Genomic DNA, 20,828 nt, shown 5'->3' with positions numbered 1-20,828 from the left:
TGAACTTAGTCCAGTAGACAGAAGTCTTTAGTCCACCAATTTATATTGGGGATTGAGATGGTGCGGAGGCTAACGTACTGGCTTCCCACCCTGAGGGCGCGGGTTCAAATCCCGGCGGTGTTGAATATTTTTCAGAGGTATCTCCATCCCTACTTGAGGTGCTTTGTGGCGGGCACTTTGAGTGAGTACGCCATCTGTCGGATGGGACGTTAAACTGCGGACCCCTTGGCGCCTTTCGTAAAGTGTAGGCTAATGTCGACGCCAGGTTTCTCTCCACCCTTCATCCTTTCCTGTCCATCCCCTATGGCGCAAATGACCTTAGCTGTCGGCCGCCTCCCCTAAAAACTACTACTACCAATTTATAACTATGATTTGGCATTCATTTTATGTTATTTATTCATTTTGTACTGCAGTAAATACTTCATTGTTAAACAGAGAAATAAATTAAATAGCTTATAATGCAGATTAAATATCTGGTCAACGAATGGACAGGAAGAGCATCATGATTTTGACTGACCAAATATGGAAACAACAAAATTCTTATGCTTGTTTATTTCAAAATCTGATACTTTTTTACATGCATTGTTTGTTTTGGTGTCTTGAATATCGAAATAATGAAGTTGTAGTGTGTACCTAGATTTAAATAGAATTTTATGTAGAGGATTTATGTTAGTATATAGTGCCTTGCTTCAAATTGTTTGACAAAATAGAATTACTTTACCATTGTTACCACTGGAAAAATGTTTGCTTTTGTCATAAATTATATAATTTAGGCTGGAGTGGAGTGGTCAATGACAGTTTTTTGCAATTTCAATACCAGTTATTTATGCCATATACAGCCGCTCTTCCCTGAAGTGCAAGCTATCTTAATTGGTCATTTATTATTCAATAAGAATGTGCTTAAGATGGGAAAAGTGGCTGATTCAATTAATTATTCATTAATCATTTAACATTCAATTCATTGGAAAAAAACTTCTGCTTTGCACACATGTAGTTATCATAGAATGTATTTCGTTGAATGGCATTAATGGATTGTTTGAAGGTCTCATGATAGTTGACTCAGCTTGGTTACTTAATCAAATTATTCATTTTTCAGGGGCACAAAAACAGATCCAAAGATGGAATGACTCAGCCCTGTCTCTGTCCAAAATGTGAACAGAAAGAGAGAGAAAGAGGGGCCAGAGTTGATAGGGATTTGATAGTGGTGGGCGAAGAGCCTCCTGACAAAGGAAACGGAAAGAAAGGACCAAAGGTTGACAGCGGGACTCCTGCTCCAAACCATTCATGTCGCTCTCATTACCCATTTAATGGCTCCTTACACTGTAGGTCATGCCAAACTGTACATCAAAGCAGTGTGGGCAAGAAGGCTGTGGAGGTTAAAGGCAATAATTTGTCAAAATGTGAAAATGGTGTTGGCAGCAAGGGCAAGTGGAATGGGGCAACTAACAATAAGTGCAACTTGAATGAGGACCATTCTTGTTCAGGGGGTGACTGTGGTTATTCATCTGGTGGGAACACCCACCATCACCACCACCACCACCATCACCACCGCCACAATTCGAGGGATGTTGGCTCCTCTGCTTCCTGTTCTGCATCCATGTCCTCGTCGTGTAGTCTTCCCTCTTCACCTGAAGGCTCGGAAGTTGCTTGCTCTGATGGGTTTTGTAGTCATGAAGGTGAGACTAATGGGCTTTTTGCCGATTTAATTACTGTTACACCATTTGTTTGAAAGAGAGCTTATGTGATGGGCTTCATGTTAGAAGGGGATGCTTGCAAAATATTCTTGAGGTTTTTGAAATTCTCTTTTTTTCATATTTACGGTAGTAGTTAATATAATATGTAATAATTTCCTTAACATTAAATTCTCATAGCTCTTTAACTGTAGTGCTTTGATAGTGGTTTTTATGTTTTTAGTTTGATTATGGTTACTTAAATGTAGATTAACCTTACGTTTGGCTATTTTCATTTGGCAACTACTGTATTAGCTGGTGTATTAGATACAAGATCACGAAGGTACATCTTCAAGAAAATAGTGAACATTTTTTAATGAAATTCCACAATGATCTACAATGCTAATTTTTTATATTATTTATGCCTACAAAAATGTAACGTGAGGAAATTTTTGCAAGATAGCTTTTAACCTTCATCCTCAAAACCCAGATATTAATCTCCATAGCTAAATGAAGATTTACTTGAAGCGTCTTCAATAGAAGCTGGGTATTTGTATAACAATTCATCCTCTTGTGTCCTCTAGTGAGTTACTTATTCTACATTTCTTACATGATTATACAACTTTTTCTGTTTTGCATCCATGTTAGAGTTGACCTTTTCAAAAATCTGTGAAATGTTATCAGGCATGTGCACATTGGGTGAATGATGGATTGAGATGTCAGTGGATTTGAAGTCTTTTTTACTGGAATGGGAAATTTGGAATCTTTTAGTGATGTAGCACAAAATATATCCAGCAAATTATTATTTTTACAGATCAGAAAAAACTATAGAAATGTTTCAATCAAAAACGCTCTTTTGCAATAGGTTAATATGCAATAGAATACTTATATATTTGTATTAATATAAACCACAAGTTTTGGACTGCCTGGAGTTCCAATTCATAATTTTGATTTCCAGTGTATAAAGAGGCATCCCATATTTTAAGTGTGTTTGGAGGGAAAAATTGCTATATACCAGCAAATAAGACATGCCCTTTTGCTATAAAGGGCTAAATACTGGGCATTTCCATGTCCATAAAACTTGGAAATGTATGGCAATTCCATTTTCCTTGTGAAAAATCAGGGTTTTTCCAAGGATATAGAACCTATCTTTGGAATCAAAAAGCATTCTCCCTGCCTGAATGATACTCCCCTACATATTACAAGCATGTGTGTTGAAGAAATGAGATTTGGTTATTGTTTTGTAATGATAATGCTGAAAGATTAAACTGTAATCTCCGCCCTGGTAAATTAATTTTGATATGACTACAACCTCACTGAGGCCTGTTGAGCTAGTGAGGATTATGTTACTCTAAATGTCCACCTTGTGAAATCAGTTTTTTTTTTATTTTTCAACTTTCCAAAATTCGACTGCAGAGTGCATATGCTGCTGGAATCAAAAATATGTGCTGCAAGATTTTTACAAGTCGTAACCAATTTCTGCTTAAAAGTTATTCCTTTTGACATTATATTCATTTATTAAATTTGTGATGCATCTAAAAATAGAGACATTTAATTGCAAAAATTAACTTTACATACACTAAAATTAGCAATTTTCTCCACTTCCTGATTTTTGTTACACAGTTTAGGAAAATGAAGAAATCTGCGCTGAAACATTTTTTCTAAAAGGTGCAAGTAGTTGACGTACTTGTATAAGTGAAAACATAAATTTTTAAAGTGCAATGTCTCTTGGTCTTTGACAAAAATACTGAAACATTATCTAATCTTATTATTTGTTGTTTGAAAAATCAAAACTTTGGGAAACATTCTAATTTGTTTATAATTCACATTATTTATATTATGGTCTTTGGAAATGTGCAGGAGTGACTATACCATGTCTTGCATAGGGTTGGCAGCTACGCATCCATTTTGCCACGTAGTAATTATCAAAATTATCAACTTGTACTCATTAGATATTTGCAGATTTGGATCATAGAAACATTGTAAATAATTTTGGAAATTTTATCATGATTTCAATAATGCTTAAATATTTGTTAATTACAACAAAAATGCACTGCGGTAATTCATGCTTACTCTTATACATATCCTTATGCTATATACCCTTCCTTACTTTTTGTAAAAAGGTTATTATTTTAGATATTCTGGTTTTTCCTAAGCCTGGTTAAAAAGATGAAAGTTGAGAAAACTGATAATTTTAGCATTATTATTATTTTTATTCTACCATTAAGATAGTTTTGGATGGACACAGACTCTACAATTGTACAACAATACATTTCTTTGCCCCTCCTAACAAAACATAACCTGACATCTGTAAAGCTGTCTTCAATTTTGCTTACTTACTTTCTCTTCTCACTCCCCTCGATCACAGTCTTTAACATTCTATTGCCAATAAAATTCTCTGTGTCCATCTGTTGTGCCTCCTATGGATTCCTCTTTATACCATCTCCCAACCCACTTGCCTTCACTTCCTCTTTTGTTTTCATTGATTTAATATATACTACAGTCTTGACAGGGGAAAGGTCTTGTGCATTCTGATGTCCCCTAAAGTATGCTGGCAGGAGGGATGATAATTGCTCCAGTTAGGATTGACCATGTCAGATAGGTTGAAGGGTAGGAGCCAGATGAAAGTTAGTCCACGCAATATCTGTGCATCAGTGAGGTAGTTGCAAATGCATCTGACCTCAGTGGGACAGCCATTTAAGCGATCATGTCATGTTAAAAACACTTTTGAAGATGGTAACAGAAAACCACTTCCATTATTATCCCATGAGCTGGTGATAGAATTTAGTGTACCAAGTTAATTTTGCATTTTCTCAATTTTTATATTTGTAACAAATGAAAAGTATGGCATATATAATGGCTTTAGATGTGCCTTTAGAATAATATATGTTGCTATCTGTAAACACACGAATGAAATAGTATACATTATCAGTCCAGTGGCTGATAATTGACAGTAGTCCTATGCCAAATGGGCTCTTGTAAAATAAGGAATTACATATCATATCCTTTCTTTTGGATTTAATTTTCATCTAGCTTTTATTGAAAAACCATCTTTTCTCCAGCCTGAAATTTATATCCACAGTAATATTGCATGGGGTGGTGAGTAGCTTGTTTACACTCAATGATGTTTGAAACCATTTTATCAATTTTGACAGGATTTTCATTCAATCTGTATGTCTCTCGACTATCTTATGTTATGCATCATCATACTTTCTCAGGAAGGGCTTAAGCCTTGATCAGCAATGTAAGTCAAGACGGAGAAAAAAATGTCCATACCACTGAATATGCTGGATAAACCATTCAATATATAGATGAAAGATGTAATTCTTAGTTTGGTATAGAAAAGGGTCTGCTAGGGTGTATGCGTAGATGTAGATCCTAATTAGGACTAGGTAAAGTTTACTAGAGCACATGCCTATCATTACCCTTTCATACATGTGTGCAAATCACACTGTTGGCTTGTCCAAACTTGTTCTTTATTGTTAGGCGTGCTTAATTGTTGCAACTGAAATGACTAGTGTGAGATGCGTGATCATTGAAGACTATGTAGACCAATGAAACCTAGGACTTGAATAAGTGCCAAAGGCTAACCTTATCTTATAATTGGGAATCATATTCAATAAAGTTGTTATTATTTGGTAGTCTACCTTTTGAGGTGTTGGAGCTCAAACTTACCTTAAGATGGACCTATTTGCATAAAATTTTGTAGCATTACTATATCTGAGTGGTGTGGTATTGATGCAGATTTATTGATTGCTCTGGTTCATGTAGCATTCCCATTTCTGTGCATAGTAATCTTAAGATAAGAAATATGTATATGGAGGTGGTTTTAGAATAAATATCAGTATAATGAATGAAATATGATTTTTTAGCCAAGATTTTTAATCCGGATAACCATTACTCGGATAGTAGATACACTAAAAATTATATGCATATTCTGAAAAACATTGTTGTGGATTTTTCAGGGAAAAAATCTCTTTAATATGTTTATAAAATACACATTTAAGGTCCTCTAATGTACTAGGGTGCATATACTTCGGTTTACAAGAGTCTAAGGTCCATTTACAATCAATTGAGTTTACTGTTCTTTCGTTAAGGATTTCATTCTATTGGGGTTAACTAGTGGAGTTCTGGCTCTCATTTTTCTCAATTGGTTCTTGTAAGTTTTGATATCCAGGTTTATATTTCAAGGTATGGCCCAACTTGACCGCAACTTACATAAGACGTTTAGTCTTGGCATACCTGAGGCCACCATTTTCCTTTCTCTGCCAAGTACTTCAATCAAATCCTTCATTTTTGCCTCAATTTCAGCAACCCGACCTTTCCTTGCTTCAAGGAACCAGACCTTGATGGATTTAATTATTTTAGAATCATCTTGTTTCTGCAAGTGAACAAGCACTTCATATTGATAATAAGGCAAACCCATCAGTATTACCATTCTGATAATTAAATCTTGAAATTTAAGCTATGTTTTAATAATATGCAATTTATGCCTTGAATATCTGAAAAGTTTTTCTTCTTTCATTATTTCCTCATATTTTTTGCAAGAATTTTTCCTCCTTTAGTTCTTCGGTTAGGTAGGTGACAAGCCCACTCCCTAACTCAAAGGTCATGGGTTTTAGTCCCCTTGGGCGTGCTTGTTGTGTCAACTCTTGGTGGTTCAGACCCTTGAACACACCCAATAACAAGGCGAGAGCTTAAGCTGGCTTCTAAATTTTTATGGATGGTGGTAAAGTTGTCTAGGTTTTGAAGTACTCCTGTGTACATGAAGCATGAGTAATACATGAAACTACCGAGTCAAGGATTGTCCATCCAGTTTCAATGGAAAAAAGTTGCGAAACATCCAAACTGTATAGATGATTGTTGCAAACACTAGAGAATGGAAAATAGTGATGTAGAAAGGTACAGCAGGTGTAGGACCAATTACATAAATATAGTGATGAATAGATAAACAAGATTTTAGGTCTTATGTAAATAGCTTATTCTGTAAATTCACATTTTTTCATTTTATAACCATTTTGGGGCAGTGGTAGCCTCAAAGTAGCAAGTCTAAGCATGAAACTGAGGGTCACTGGTTCAATTATCAGAGGTGGCAAATGTTTTGAGCTTTGGAAAAATTATATTCCTGATATTTTTGTAACAAGGTGATGAGAAAAGTGGATCTTACACCAAAAACTACCCTGCAAGGCAGCAGTTTCACCATAAGGCACTGTTGGTTCAGATCAAGATGATCAGTCCGGTATCAACTGTCACAGCTGTGGGCAAGAGTGAAAGTTTTGGAATTGACCACAGTACTGCGATGTGGACGGCAATGGAAAACCACCGTATAAGTCTCCATAGGTGATAGCGACATATTTGAATGCAAGGCTGCATTGGTCTTGACATCAAATGGAAGGAATACCATTAAATAGGACTTGATGGCATTCCACCCAGTAAAATAATCCAGAGGTAAAATATTTCCCTGAAAGGATCTCTGGGCGGGGACTGCTGGGAGGGGAACATCAGTCCAGGTGGACAGTTACAAGATGAGGTTATGAAACATTGGGGTTATTAGGATTGTGCCAAAAGCTGAAAAATGCTAAGATGAGAGTTGGATAGAATAGGTGTCGACAGTCTGGGAGTGAGCAAGATGAAGTGGGTTGAGGCTGAAAACTTCTGGAGTGATGGATACAGGATGACATATTCAGGAGACAACCATAATATTGTAGGTGGTGGCATCATATTCAAGAAGGAATGAGCGAGAAGATCAAGTCATGCTGGGTATAGAATGAGAGGATTCTGGTGTTGAAGTCAGAGGGAGAGCCTATGGACCCAGGGCTAATGTAGGTGTATATACCGACATCTAATCATTCAGAAGAGGGAATAGAAGCATACAAATAGGTTCTAGGAGAAGTAAAAGGGAAGGAGAACCTAACTGTTGATGGGAGACTATAATGCTATGGTAGGAGATGGCCAAGAGGGAGGCAGTGTGAGACATTTCAAATTGGGAAAATGAAATACTGCAGGAGGAAGTCAGATAGAAATGTGTAACAAGAAAATCTGTTGCAGTGAACGCCCTCGTTCAGTAACACTGTAGAAAAAGATGGACATAAAAAATACCGGGTGACAGGGCTAGGTACCAAATTGGCGGCATCCATCTCAGAATGAAACACAAGGATATACCTTTAAATAATGATCAGTACCTGATGATCATGGACAGCTGACTGCAGTACAAGAAAACAAGTAAAATGATGCAGAAACCATAGTAACTCGTAGATCCTGGAGAAAAAGCAAACAAAAGAAATGTTCACCTGGGCCCATGGCAGAAAAATAAGTAAAGAGACTTGCCCAGAAGGGTAATGAAAGGGAGTAAGGAATATAATAACCAAAGTAGCTGATGAGCGACTCATGATTAAAACAATGAAATCATAGTGGCTATGAATAACAGCTCAAATGAGAAAACCCATAGCGGCAAGATGAAAATACTAGAACCCAAGAAATGAAGTTTTGCAGAAGTTCCTCATAAGAAGCTGTGGAACTAAGACACACAAGAGTACAAGATGGCCAAGGAAGACTGGATAGAAAGCTGCTGTTCTTGCACAATCAGTGGCAACACACAATCAATGGCAACATGAAGAAAAGATGCTGTAAGAAAATCAGTGGCAATATAAAGAAGAGAAACTGCAAAATGTTTATTAACTGGTTAAGGGACAATTCAAAGAAAGAACTAAGTTCCATGACATCTGGGGTGCAAATGGAAATATACTAATAGAAGATGAAAACAATGGGAAGGGGTGAAAGGAATACATTGAAGTGCCTGACAAGGACCTATACCAGTTGATGGTGGCTGAAAGGAGAAATCTTAATAGAAGAAGACAAAGAGAATACTGGAGATACTGAGAAGCAAATTTGACAGACCCATGAAAGACCTGAAGAACACTAGGCACCAGGAGTTGACAAAATATACGCAGAAATAATCAAGACAATCTGGATCAAAGTTTTGGAATAATCAAATATAGCAAAGTGAGTGAAAAGCTATCAGAGGAAAAATTAATTGGCTTCTGGTGTGAAGTGGTGGAAGTAGAACAAAATGAATAACTGATCGAAGCACTTTTCCACTTGATAAAATGTCTATTATGACTGGGTTTCGTTGTTTTACTACTTACTATTATTCAATGTATTACATCATCTTCAGGTGAATTACCTGATGATGATGTAATACATTGGAACCTGGTCGTAAAATAAATTTTAACATGTAGAAAAGTGCTACAATCAGTTATATTCACTATCAGAGGATGATAGCTTTTTAGCAAATAATAATGGACTGTTCCACTGTTCATTAAACATACTTCAACCTAGGTTTCAACATTATTTCATCATAAGCTATATCAAAATATGCTTGTATTTTGGGGAATAGTCCATTATTATTTGATACTTATCAATCATGTTTGCCTTCCACAACATTATGCCTGATTTGACCAAATTGACTATCAGAGGATGTCAAGAAGAGTGTGAATATACCAAGGTGAGCTAATTCTTATTAGCTATTTGGCATTTCATTATTTTTCTATAGTTTTGAACAGGTATAAATTAAAGTCAAGGAAAATGATGTCACCAGTATGGAAAGTCATCATACTTTCATTTTCTTAGTTTCATTGTTGATGTTTTTTTCTGGTGTGTGACCAGACGTTTTATATTGTAGGTAATATTTTCAATTTCAAGACGAGCTATATGAATTGCCCTAGTGAAAAAGCTTGTTTAGTCTGCAAAAATGTTGTTACACACCTTAAATGATGACATTGGAGTGAATATCATGGTAAACATTGGAAAAGTTTTCATCCTTGGGTATTTTCTAAGCACGAGTGAACAAGCCTGGGGAAATAAAAACCATTCGCTAAAATAATTCAATTAAAAATCCTTTCTATTTCTGTAGTTGAATTTCATTCATTCTCTCAATTCATTTCTCCCATGTTCCTGAAGAGTGAAAGCATACCAAGTTCTTGCATTCAGTGTCTGTTGGGCAAAAATATTTTATTTGTTTCCTGTGTTAATAAATTTAAATCATTGTTAATTGTATAATCATCAGGTGCAAAAGTAAAATCTTCCAAATCTCATTATGAATTTAGAATAGATTCAATGCATAGTTATTTGTGTTTAACTAGTTACAATGTGGATTCTGCATATGGCAATGTAGAACCCTTATTGCTATGTAGATTTTTGTGTTGTAGATAAGTATCATAGTTCATACATCCATTGAAATATAGACTCCATATTTATGGTTATTTTTTCCAGAGAACGTTGAAAAATAATTACCAATAGAAATGAAATTTTATAGTACTGTTTTTGTATTATAGTGATATAGCGCTGGCATATTTTTGTTGATTATGAAGGTAGTTACTTCATAAAGGATACTAGCTTATTAAGAATACTGATTATGAGTATAGGGCGGCACTAGACATTGATTTTGCTGGTGAAATTTCACCAGTAGAGTTTGATGCCATTAACAGAGAATGCTACAAATGATATGGGTTCTGGGAAGACTGTTACTCTTGTAAACTCTACAAATCATTGTTTTTAAAAATTAATGAAAAGTTAGAAGAATTTAAGGGCTGAGCTGTTGGCACTAAGAATTGAAAAGCTGTACATGGCAATGAACAGGGGTGGATGAAAATGGTGAATGAAATGATGGAAAGGAAAATGAATTTCTTTTGTCCATGTGAAACTTAGCTCAAAGGGTGTAGTGTGGTTTAAATAAATGGTGTAACATTAGGCTCATGAGCTAATGATGGTATACATCAGGGTGTGGGTTAGATTATGAAATATAGGGCTGGGTGCATGTAAGGAAAAGCAAATTAGTGTTTTCCACTTTGCTGTATATAACTGATGGTACTAAAAGAGTTATGAGTGTAGCTTGTTTTATTCTAGTGGAAATTGAGTTTCTTAATTTGTGGGATGAGTCCTGGAGAAAGTCGAGAGAGATCTTAAAGGAGTGTGATCCTGGTAAAAGGATAATTACTTTTTGATTTATGAGTGGTTGGGTTTGCTTTAGAAGAGATGCCTCTGAAAAGTAGTTGGGCCATTTGGTTTGGACCCTGAGCAAATGTTGATGGAGGAAACTTGAGTGTGAGCATGGAAAATGTTACATTGTCATGAATGGATAGTTTAAGCATAAATCTATGCTTTGGCGTACATAATATTGGGAAGGTTATAAAAATGTTATTGCTTTTGTTGCGCATATATGATGAAAGAGTTAGTGAAAGACAAGGGGATAATGAGAGCTGCCAAATGTGGAACTTATTTGCCGGATTGATCGTTCCCAAAGTAGAACTAAGGAGAAAGTGTGTGGTAGGGGACATAAGAGTGCAAAAGCAAGTATAAGAAAGCTTCCCAACAAAAATACAAGAATGCAGTATAATGACATGCTTGAGGATAACCTGAATTCAAATCAGATTAAAAGGGATAAATAAATATTAAAAATGGAAGTATTAGTGTTATATTTAGAAAGTTTTAAAGGAATGATTGTTGAGTGTCCTGAAGAATTATGTAGAAAAGATGCGGTTAGGGGAATAAAAGTTGATGCATAGCTTAGAAGGGAAACATTATGGGAGTGCAAAGAAAGAGGACAATTTTAACGACTGAGAAACATTCTGTTTTCTATTCAATGAATAGAATATGATATTTACAAAGGGGAAAAGAGTGAATACAGAAATATTGTTAGTATTGAAAGTATGGAAAGGGTACAAATAGCAGATGTTGAAGAAATGCGAAATGACTTTGAAGGAAATTATAAAAAAATATTTTGGATGCTGTTAAAAATGGCAAAGCAAAGGTAGAGAGTTAAGGAATGAATGTGATAAAGAATAAGTTAATGCCTGGGTTCAATGTGCATTTTAGAGTAAATCCAAAGATTGCAAACTCTCGTTCTAATAAATGAATAAATCATTGGAAAAATGGTGATAGTACATTTGCTAAAAAAGGAAGGAGAGCATGATTTAAGAGTGTAGGACTTTGAGAACTTTTGATTTTCTAAATATGCTGGGTAAAGTATGCAGTGAAGTATTGATTAAAATAGTACAGTAGATTTTTTAAGGTGCCGGTTTTATAGCCTATATTGGTTTTTTCTGGAACTTAATACCAATATTTCAGCCAACAATCAGCAGTAGTGAGAGTTTAGCAGTACTAACAAAACAGTGCAGACAATACTAACAAAGTACTGCCTGTGGTTAAGTGGTTTGTGGGAAGCACTTAATCATGGGCAGTACTTTGTTACTGCTGTCTTCACTGTCAAACCTTCACTCCTGTTGATGGTTACCTAGTTGACTGAAATATTGGTATAGAGTTCCTCAAAAAATCAATATTGGCAATTGAATTGGCATCTTCCCAACTTACAGCCAGTAGTTCAACCCCTTTTTGTTTAGTATGATTGATAATAATAACAATGATAGTAATGATAACTATTATTCTACTGGTCATTTTAGGTTTGTGTTAAAACCTATTCTTTTCCTGCCAGTACCACATTTACCCAACATTCTTCATTCTACCATAATCTTCAACAGTCCATTGCCACTCTTATCTACTTGGCTTCCATTTATCCTACCTTCTTTGAATTTCTCCCAACATTGTTTTCTCTTTCCCGCCATGGATAGAACTTCTTTGTTTTCATCTACATCTACATAATACCCCGCAAGCCGCCGCAAGGGGGGTGTTAGGTCACCAACCTTAAAAAGGAAAAATACCACATGCAAAAAAACAACACGGAAAATTACACCCACAGCAGCGCACACACTCATGCAAAAATCCCTTCATCCAATACTCATGCAAACACAGTTTTCCTGTCTGTCCTTTTTATTTTTCCATCTTCCTCTGCACCTGTATCTCGAAAGAATGTAGTGTAGACATTCACTTACCTCAGCAACCAAGCTTCTGTGCCAGATAGGATTGGACAAATTTGTGAGGGTGCATTGTGGTTATATGGCAGGCAGGGGAAATATGGATAATCTTTTTACTCTTCAGCAAATATTTTTAAAAAATATGGATGCATTTAAAGAAAGTCTGCTCAGCATTTTTGACTTGGAGAAAGTGTGACAAGATGGATCAAGGAGGATTGTGGGTGATTTTGAGGGAATATGGAGAGAATTTATTTATATTATGACTTTATTGCGGTAAGGTTGAGGCTCGATAGTCTCTTCTTCCGCCTAACCATTCTGCATTACAATAAAGAGAATCACAAACACCTAGGTGGGACTCAAACTTGCATCCTCTGGATTGGTGGGTGAGGGTGTTAACCCTCCGCATCTGGGGCCAGCAATGAGTATTATTAAAAAAAAAGCTATTTATGAAATTAGTGAGGCAATTGTATAAGGGAATGTAGTCTTGAGTGACTGGCTTGAAATAGATGATGACGTGAAACCAGGGTGTGGAATTTCACTGTGTCTGTTCATTGAGTTAGTTAAAAGATAAATTTGTGATGTGCAGAATTAAGGAAGGGGGGAGAATTATCTGTTCTTCTGTATGCCAAAGATGCAGTGTTGTTGGCTGAGAGCCCACAAGATTTAGCAGGAGCCATGGGTAGATGACAGAGGGAATAGAAGTTTGGTGCATCAATTGAAAGTAGTTGTTTTTGATAAAGAAAAGGGAAGAGTAATTGTATTGTGAAGTTAAATGATGAAATAATTGAAAAAGTGAATGATTTTGTGTACCATGGCGATATATTTGTGAAATATGGGAGGATAGATGATCACATGGCTAAGGGTCCTTCTGGCTGTGAAGAATATGTCGAGAAAATAGTTCAACATATTTTTAAATGTTTAGTTAAAATACCAAATCAATTTACTTTTAAAACTTATCAACCTTGTTTTCAAGAACTGGTTTTACCGATGTAAAATTCGACACATACCTAGTTATAATTGTTTTTAAGAATTTATTAACATTGTTGATGGAATAATTTTAAGGTTTTGTTATGATGACCTGATGTTTAATTTTGCCCTGCGATTTTCAAAAATTAAGATTGGCTCTTTATTAAAGGTTCATGAACTGGCTTAGTATAATGTCATGCAAATTCTTATCAAATAGGTGAATGCAACCCAGGAGAAGTCATTAATGAAGAGGTTCGAAGTGATCCTGTTTCCTGGCCACTGGGAAAGTTTGGTGGTCTCACATTACAACAAATGTTGGAGGTATGTTCCCTTTTATAATTTATGTGAAATATAATGGTTTTATCAGACATGTGCACCTAGTATACAGTTCACTGAATCAATCTTAAATTAGTAACAATGTGTCATCACGTGAAATAAAACTATTTTGGCAGTTGTATGTATATACATATTTTTTTCTGCAGGAATCGTTTTCATCTGAAGAAGAGGATGAGGGAGGGAGTTTTATTCCTGCTGAAGAAGTTCGTGAATTCAAGACTCGTATCCGGCATGTAGACCAGCAAAGGCAGGAGTTGAGACAAACCTTAAAGCAGAGGTTTGCTCAACTGTGTGTTTCACGAGCCACTGCCAATGGCCCTTCCCCAACTCCATTATCCCCATCCCCTCATACTCAGTGGCCATCTCTTACTCAATGCCATCACTGATTCTTGGCAAATTACAATAATGTGATGAATTTGTGGTAAAAAATAAAAAGTGGTGATTCAAAGTGTTTTCATATTCTCATTTTTAGTTTTATCTGGTGCTCAACCTGTTCTGTACCAACAAAAGTTGAATTTGTGCTGTTTTTTCTTTGTTTTCATTTTTGTAAATCTCCTAATTCTTGGAAAATAGTCTGAAGTTACTTAGCTGATCCTTTTTTTTCAATCAGGAGGAAAAAAGTTGTAACACCACAGCTGCTCATTTGTGGTGAAAAGATTTGAAAATATGAATAAAGGTACATGTGTTAATAATGAAGGAGACATAAGCCCTTTGTTAACCTATACATTCCCATGTGTTTTGTTTCAGAGGGAAACAGTTCACATATAATATTGCCCTTAACTCTTGTATTTGGTTAGAGTGCCTGCTGTTGCTTTCCAGTATTGTATTTCATTTAAAAAAAAACATGGTTGCAAATATTCCATGAATGGTTATTTTCTAACCCTTTGCCAAGAGTGGTGGTATTGAGATTGTTAAGCAATGAATGTTGATTGTCAATTCTGAAAATTTTACCACATAAAAAGTAATGTTGTCGATAATAAATAAGTTTACCATATGAACATGTTTTTTTAAGCCATTACAACTATTTAGTAGTACATTTCGCATTGATGAACTTGCACTTGAGGTAAAAACAACTATCTGATATCGTATTAGTATATATGTTTGCAAGACATATACGTAAAAATTTGAATTTCCTATGGAAGACGATAGATGTCTCCGTGATCGATAAATATTGAACTACAGAAATATTCGCGAAAATGCATTTTCAACGTCGATATTAAATTTTTTTAGACCCTTTTATATATTATATAAGAATATTATCTATTAAAACATGGAAGAAAGCGTAAATAGAATATTTTCTTCATGCAAGTTTTGAGCATAAACAGTATGGATAATGCACCAGGGGAACCAACTTTTGAAGTTCACATATGCTTAATGGAGAATAATCGTATCAGTTGTTTGATAACCATATTATTTTGTGTTTAGGCAATCACTGAAATACAATACCTTATGTTTTGAGATTTATTCCGGTGAAATTACTTGTTATCTAATGAAACTGAAAGTCGAATACAAATACGTAGAATGCTGAACGTTGCCTAAGACGGTTTATAAGCTAACTTCACTCAGGTGAACCGTCATGGCGGACAATATTCGAGGAAGAAATGGAAATTGGATAAACTCTTATCAAGGTAAAGATCATTGGGCATTCAGTCCTTTAGAGTTAAGTTTAAAACAATCTCTGACCTATATAAAATATTTTAGCCCTGTTAGAAGGACCACATAGCCCATGGTTGGTTGAGTGGAGTGCATGTATTTTTCAACGGGCAATGTTGTGATATGCATAGTGTAAACGAAACATAGAAACTTTATGTTTTGCCCGATATTTATTGCAAATATTTGGCTTTAATCATAATATTTTCCAATAAAGGTAATTTTTAAAATTTTATAACTGAGCCAAATGACTATATAGCGTCTGTATACAAAATGTTTGGTGTGGGTTATTTTTCACGCTACGATCATGACAAGTAGATGGCTTGGAAATATGAAGGCGAATAATGTGCTTTCTTTCCTTGCATATTTCCAGCTATGTACGTTAGAATCATATCTCATATGTATTCATTTTTCACTATTTTAGATGAAACAATGGATATGAGGGAAAGAGATCAAGATTTTGAAAATTCCTCTGGCTTCAATCGTCATGTAAAATTTAGGCAACGAGTTTATGTGCCAGGTAGTGGGCCCTTAAGAAAGTCAGAGGAATCAAATGGTGGAGGTCGTAGGAGTGAAATAAGTTCCAGTGATTCACACTCAGTAGATGATTCAAGAAATAACTCTGGTAAAGGCAATTTTGGCGATTGTGCTCAACCTCCTGGTGGTGTCAGAAAACCACCAATGCCCATTTATCAACCTCCCAAGGGTAAAAAAGGGCATATGGACTCAAATTTAGAAAATATTGGTCGACGAGATTATAGTGGATTCGGTTCTGGACCAAGGTCAATACAGGGAGACAGCCGTGAGAGTACCCCATCCCGAGGGGACATACCTCTTGGACCACCTCTCAGTACAAGGTCGTTAGGTCGCCATCCTGGAAGGGGAGGTCGTGAAAGCCGTGAGCAAACGCCATCGACGGATGTTAACAGTCATGATGAGGGAAGTACTTATGGAGATACAGCGCGCAGGAAAGCAAAAAAACCAGATCAGGCTCGATACATACCAAAGGGAAGAGTATCAACACCGCATGATGGTCGCGACCAAGCTAACGGTGGGGAGGCATCGGAGCTTGAACCATCTTCTCTAGACAGTATTGCCCGTGATCCTTCTCCGATTCCACCCCGGAGAGATTTCGGCGGTCCTAAACATCCCGGAGATTCTAGAGAACCTCCAAGATCTAAAAGAAACGAAAGAGGTCGGCGAAGATCCGATGCTTCTGACCATCGAGGAGATGAAACTAGTAGTCGTGGAAGATGTGTTGGCGATGGAGGGGCTATTAGACCGGAGGAGCATCATGTTAGTAGAGACGGTGAGAAGATCAATCATGATAGTCTTTCGGTTCACGGAAATTGTCACGATGAGCTCCATTCCAGGGACGGTAGGCGATCAAAGCGTTCATCTGGTAACCGTAGTAGAAATTTCAACATTGTAGGAGACGGAGATGGCCACCCAGGAGATGAGGTTTCCGGTGACCGGAGGAACAGGTCTCCTGTGGAGGAAAGGCGTCATATTCCATCCTTGGTGGACCTGCGCCCTATTCCGGATCCACTGAGTCCCCCACATTTAATGAGGAATGGTGGAAGAGATGGTAGCTTCTCATTTGGAGGGGACTTAAGTGACTACCGAGACAAGGACGATGATTTAGACGATCGAAGTTCGGCTTCACATGGAGGGAGGGTGAGGGCAAAGCCACCTTCCGGACGTAGAGGCAGTGGAGCATCCGTGGGAAGTATTGGGGGACAACCCAGTGGAGGTGGAGGGTCAGGGCGTGGGCGGCCTCCTCCGGCCGTAGAGCTTCCGCCAAGGCTAAGGAAAAAGCTTTTGGGCATGGATGGCGGTGGTGGCGGAGATGCTGAGGGGCAAGCTGGTGGTGGCAGGCGTCATTATGATTCCGGGGGTGAAGACTGGGATGGGAGTTCGGTTACATTTCAGTGGAGCCACTCCCGTCGGAGGCAACCTCCAAATACTTCGTCATCCAATAGTGGTGGTTTAAGTGCTTCTCGTGGCAGGGGTCGTGGTCGAAGAGGTAGGGACGGTGGTGACGGACGTGTTGGAGGTGAGCATGGTGGCGCTTTATCTATGGTTCCTCCGCGGTATTCAAGATCTCTCACACCTGATCGATTGTCTGAGTCAAAGTCCTCTACTGTTTGCCGATATCCAGCAGATGTAATGGCTGGCAGTATGGGAGCTGCCGGACGTAGGACAAGCTGGAGGACCTCGCCACCATCGCCTCGATCAGTAACTCCTTCAGGAGAACACTCCAGATACAGGTTGGTAATCTTACCCAAACAGTTGGGCATTTTCAGTTCTTAGAAACGGTTCCCCTGTAATTTTAATAGTATTGTGTGTGTGGTGCGAAATTCCATACTATTGTTATTTAACTATGTGCCAATATAATACTTCTTGTTTTTGTCCTCATAGAAGGGTGTCTACTTATGAAATAAAACTTTGAAATAGTGTAGCCCAACCCTTACTTTTTATTACTTGCATCTCATCATGACAACCCAGTATATTGAAAAATCCAATTGATTCATTAATAATTTTAAAGAATACATTCAAAAGAGGATAGAAGAGACATTCTGTAATGGTAATGTACTCTGTATTCTGAATAATGCTATTTTATAATTTCCTTAATTCGGCTGTAAATGAACATAAATCCAAGAAGTATTCTATTTTTAAGTTCAAGGTTTTGTTATTCATGCAAATGAAACTTAACAATCTAATATTTCAATGTTTTACCTATAGATACTATTTTCATGAAATTTCAAACCACAAAAGTCAGGAAAACAGTTGGAATAAATACACTTTCTGACCAACAATGTGATGACATTTGAGGTCAGAAGGTGGATCCCAAGAAAGTATTGATGTGAGAAGACATAACTCTGTAGTTAACCAAGAATTATTCTATTGAGGGATCATAGCGAATATTTATTATAACTAGTTAGACATAATCCTATTTAGAAAATGAATGGTTAATTCTACATTTGATTTCCATTAAAAACAGGGTGCAGGGTAACATAATATTAGAAAATGCTACAGTGTGATGGTTTCTGACCAGGAAAAACCATACAACCATTAGAGAATAGGGAGGCAATTTTAAATAAAGAATTTTGACAAAACACTTAGGCATTTTCCAAATTGAATAATTATCATGAACTGGCAATTGGAGAGATTAATTGAGACTACCATTTATTTCCACACTTATAAATTCACTAAAAAATGTTGAAATTGAGAATGGACCACAAAAGTGAATTCCTTACTTAACTGACTAAGATTCCTTACCTTCAACCCCCAGGAAGCATTTAAGTGCAGAATCAGTCAATTTTTTTTCTCTCTTTTTCCATGGTTATTCATACCCAAATATAAATATTCAAATCAGCGATTGAAATTTATTTTTGCAGCAGTGTGATATAGAAAATTGATTGATTGAATGAAAATGAATGATTATAAATGAAAATAGAAGTATTACATTAATGGCTTGTATGGAAATTCTATGCAATTTGTATGTTATAGAATCACTGATAAGATGAGAAAATTGCTGGACTACGATATTTTTGGATCCATTCAATCTATATTGTAGTTATGACACTATAAATTTGTTTCTTGCCTTTTCCAAATTTTAATTACTTTTTAAAATTCAGAAACGTTTAAATCTGTGTAGTATATGCATTATAGCACTAAAAACTTCAATTGTGAAAAATGAATAGTTAAACGCTTAATTTTACTGTTTGAGAAAAATGGCATGTAATTTGCCTAATTTATGAATAGCTCTGTGGAATAATAAATTAAGATATTGCCATTTGTCTTCTTTTCGTTATATGCTTGTGTACACAGATTTTCACTCGGATTCTTACTTTTATTTTCTCAAAGTTTGCACGTTATAAATTCTCGATTGCCTTACCTTTATTGCTTTAATATGCTTGTTTCACAGTACCCTAGTTGCAAGACTTTTGAAGTGTGGGACAATAATTTAAAGGCTACGTCCTGGAGAGACCTACCTGACTTCTGATCACCTAAACTATGCAATAATTAAGAAAATACCAGTAGTGTGGTTTGCCTTTAGTATTCATGTGAGGAAAAAAATGCATTACCATGCAATAAAATAAATATTAGTTAAAGTAGGGTAATGAATATTTTTCAAAACATATCAAAAGAATTGAATTAATTTTTCATTGATAAAAATATTTGTGTTGTAATGAATTAATGGTAATTTTTTTGTTTATATATTCTAAAAAATTTGAATTCGGTGCTACCTTCATAGAAACAATCATTTTGGGGTCTTGATGAAATAATTTTCTTATTTTTGTTATGCCCCTATAGAATTACGCTATGTTGCCAAAATAAACATTGCCATGTCTCATATTCGGTGAAATAGTGCTCTAAAAGTATTATTGTTTGGTCAAGTTTCTGTGTTTGTGTATCATAACTTTATTTTCTCATTAAACATATTTATGTTACTACTTGATGACTTAAAAATATTAAAGCTTCATCAATGTATTTGGCCTATTGAAGCATATATGTAGTTATGGAAGTGAGCAGAATGGAAGAAATACCAAACAGAAGTATAGCCTTTACTGATATTAATAGGCTGTGTAAAATCCAGCACGTACATCCATACCCACATGGCCTTATCTGCCCAGTACTGGTGTAAGCAGAATACTGCTTCCTGTGCAGCTGATATGAACTTTATGGAGAAAAGTTAGTGCAACTTCCGCAATGCTCCATCTGGCTCGAAGCATCTGCATTTACTGAACAGTATTTATTATATTTTGAGTGATTTAAAGTTTAATTGCAAAAATTGTCAGAATTGAAACTAATCCTACAAAAATTCAGTGACGTTAGTTTTGGTGGATGAAATTGCAAAACAATGATAAGTTCTCCAAAATCAGAAAGCCCATCCTATGTCATTATTAGCAATTATAAAATCATAGAGACTCATAATCTCTGAGTTTCTTATTTATCTCATTTGCTCTCTTTATGATTTTTTAGGACTCAAAAATACTGTTGGAGCATATTCTTCAGATGTTTTGAAATGTTGCGAATATGATGTGTGTACAATTGACTTCAGTGTATTGTAACATGAACAAGTCCTCAAGTAATTGCGACCGATTGGTGAAATATTTTGCGTGTGTACATACATTTAAATGAGCCCTTTAGATGGAAAAAAACAAGGTTTGGGTGTTCCCACTCTGAATTTTTCTTGAAAGACTTAAGTGAATTTCTATGAAAAATATAGGTCAAAGTTGTAACTGTGTTTTATCCTGGTCTCCAGCAATGAATATGCTCAAATTTTGACCAGAAAAATGTGGTTGTGCATAATTAAGTGGAAAATTTCTAG

At 36.1% G+C, this 20,828-nt stretch overlaps 2 protein-coding genes across 2 annotated transcripts in view; both read left to right on the top strand.

Annotated features, from left to right (window-relative positions):
- Positions 1-14,834, top strand: part of LOC139692326 (gametogenetin-binding protein 2-like) — a 35,355-nt gene extending 20,521 nt beyond the window's left edge. Inside the window, exons 9-11 of the mRNA XM_071590446.1 lie at positions 1,097-1,676; positions 13,722-13,825; positions 13,987-14,834. Of these exons, the coding sequence (XP_071446547.1) occupies positions 1,097-1,676; positions 13,722-13,825; positions 13,987-14,226 (924 nt within the window). The 3' untranslated portion in view covers positions 14,227-14,834. The remainder of the gene's footprint in view (positions 1-1,096; positions 1,677-13,721; positions 13,826-13,986) is intronic.
- Positions 14,835-15,416: 582 nt separating this feature from the next.
- Smg6 (Smg6 nonsense mediated mRNA decay factor) overlaps positions 15,417-20,828 on the top strand; it is a 174,360-nt gene continuing 168,948 nt past the window's right edge. Inside the window, exons 1-2 of the mRNA XM_071590282.1 lie at positions 15,417-15,468; positions 15,915-17,760. Coding sequence (XP_071446383.1) covers positions 15,417-15,468; positions 15,915-17,760 — 1,898 coding nt within the window. The remainder of the gene's footprint in view (positions 15,469-15,914; positions 17,761-20,828) is intronic.

Source organism: Hetaerina americana, unplaced genomic scaffold (genome assembly GCF_022747635.1).
Source record: "Hetaerina americana unplaced genomic scaffold, ioHetAmer1.1.p SCAF_4, whole genome shotgun sequence".
Lineage (NCBI taxonomy): Eukaryota > Metazoa > Arthropoda > Insecta > Odonata > Calopterygidae > Hetaerina > Hetaerina americana.
Note: the sequence above shows the minus strand (reverse complement) of the source record. Positions and strands in the feature narration are given on the sequence as shown.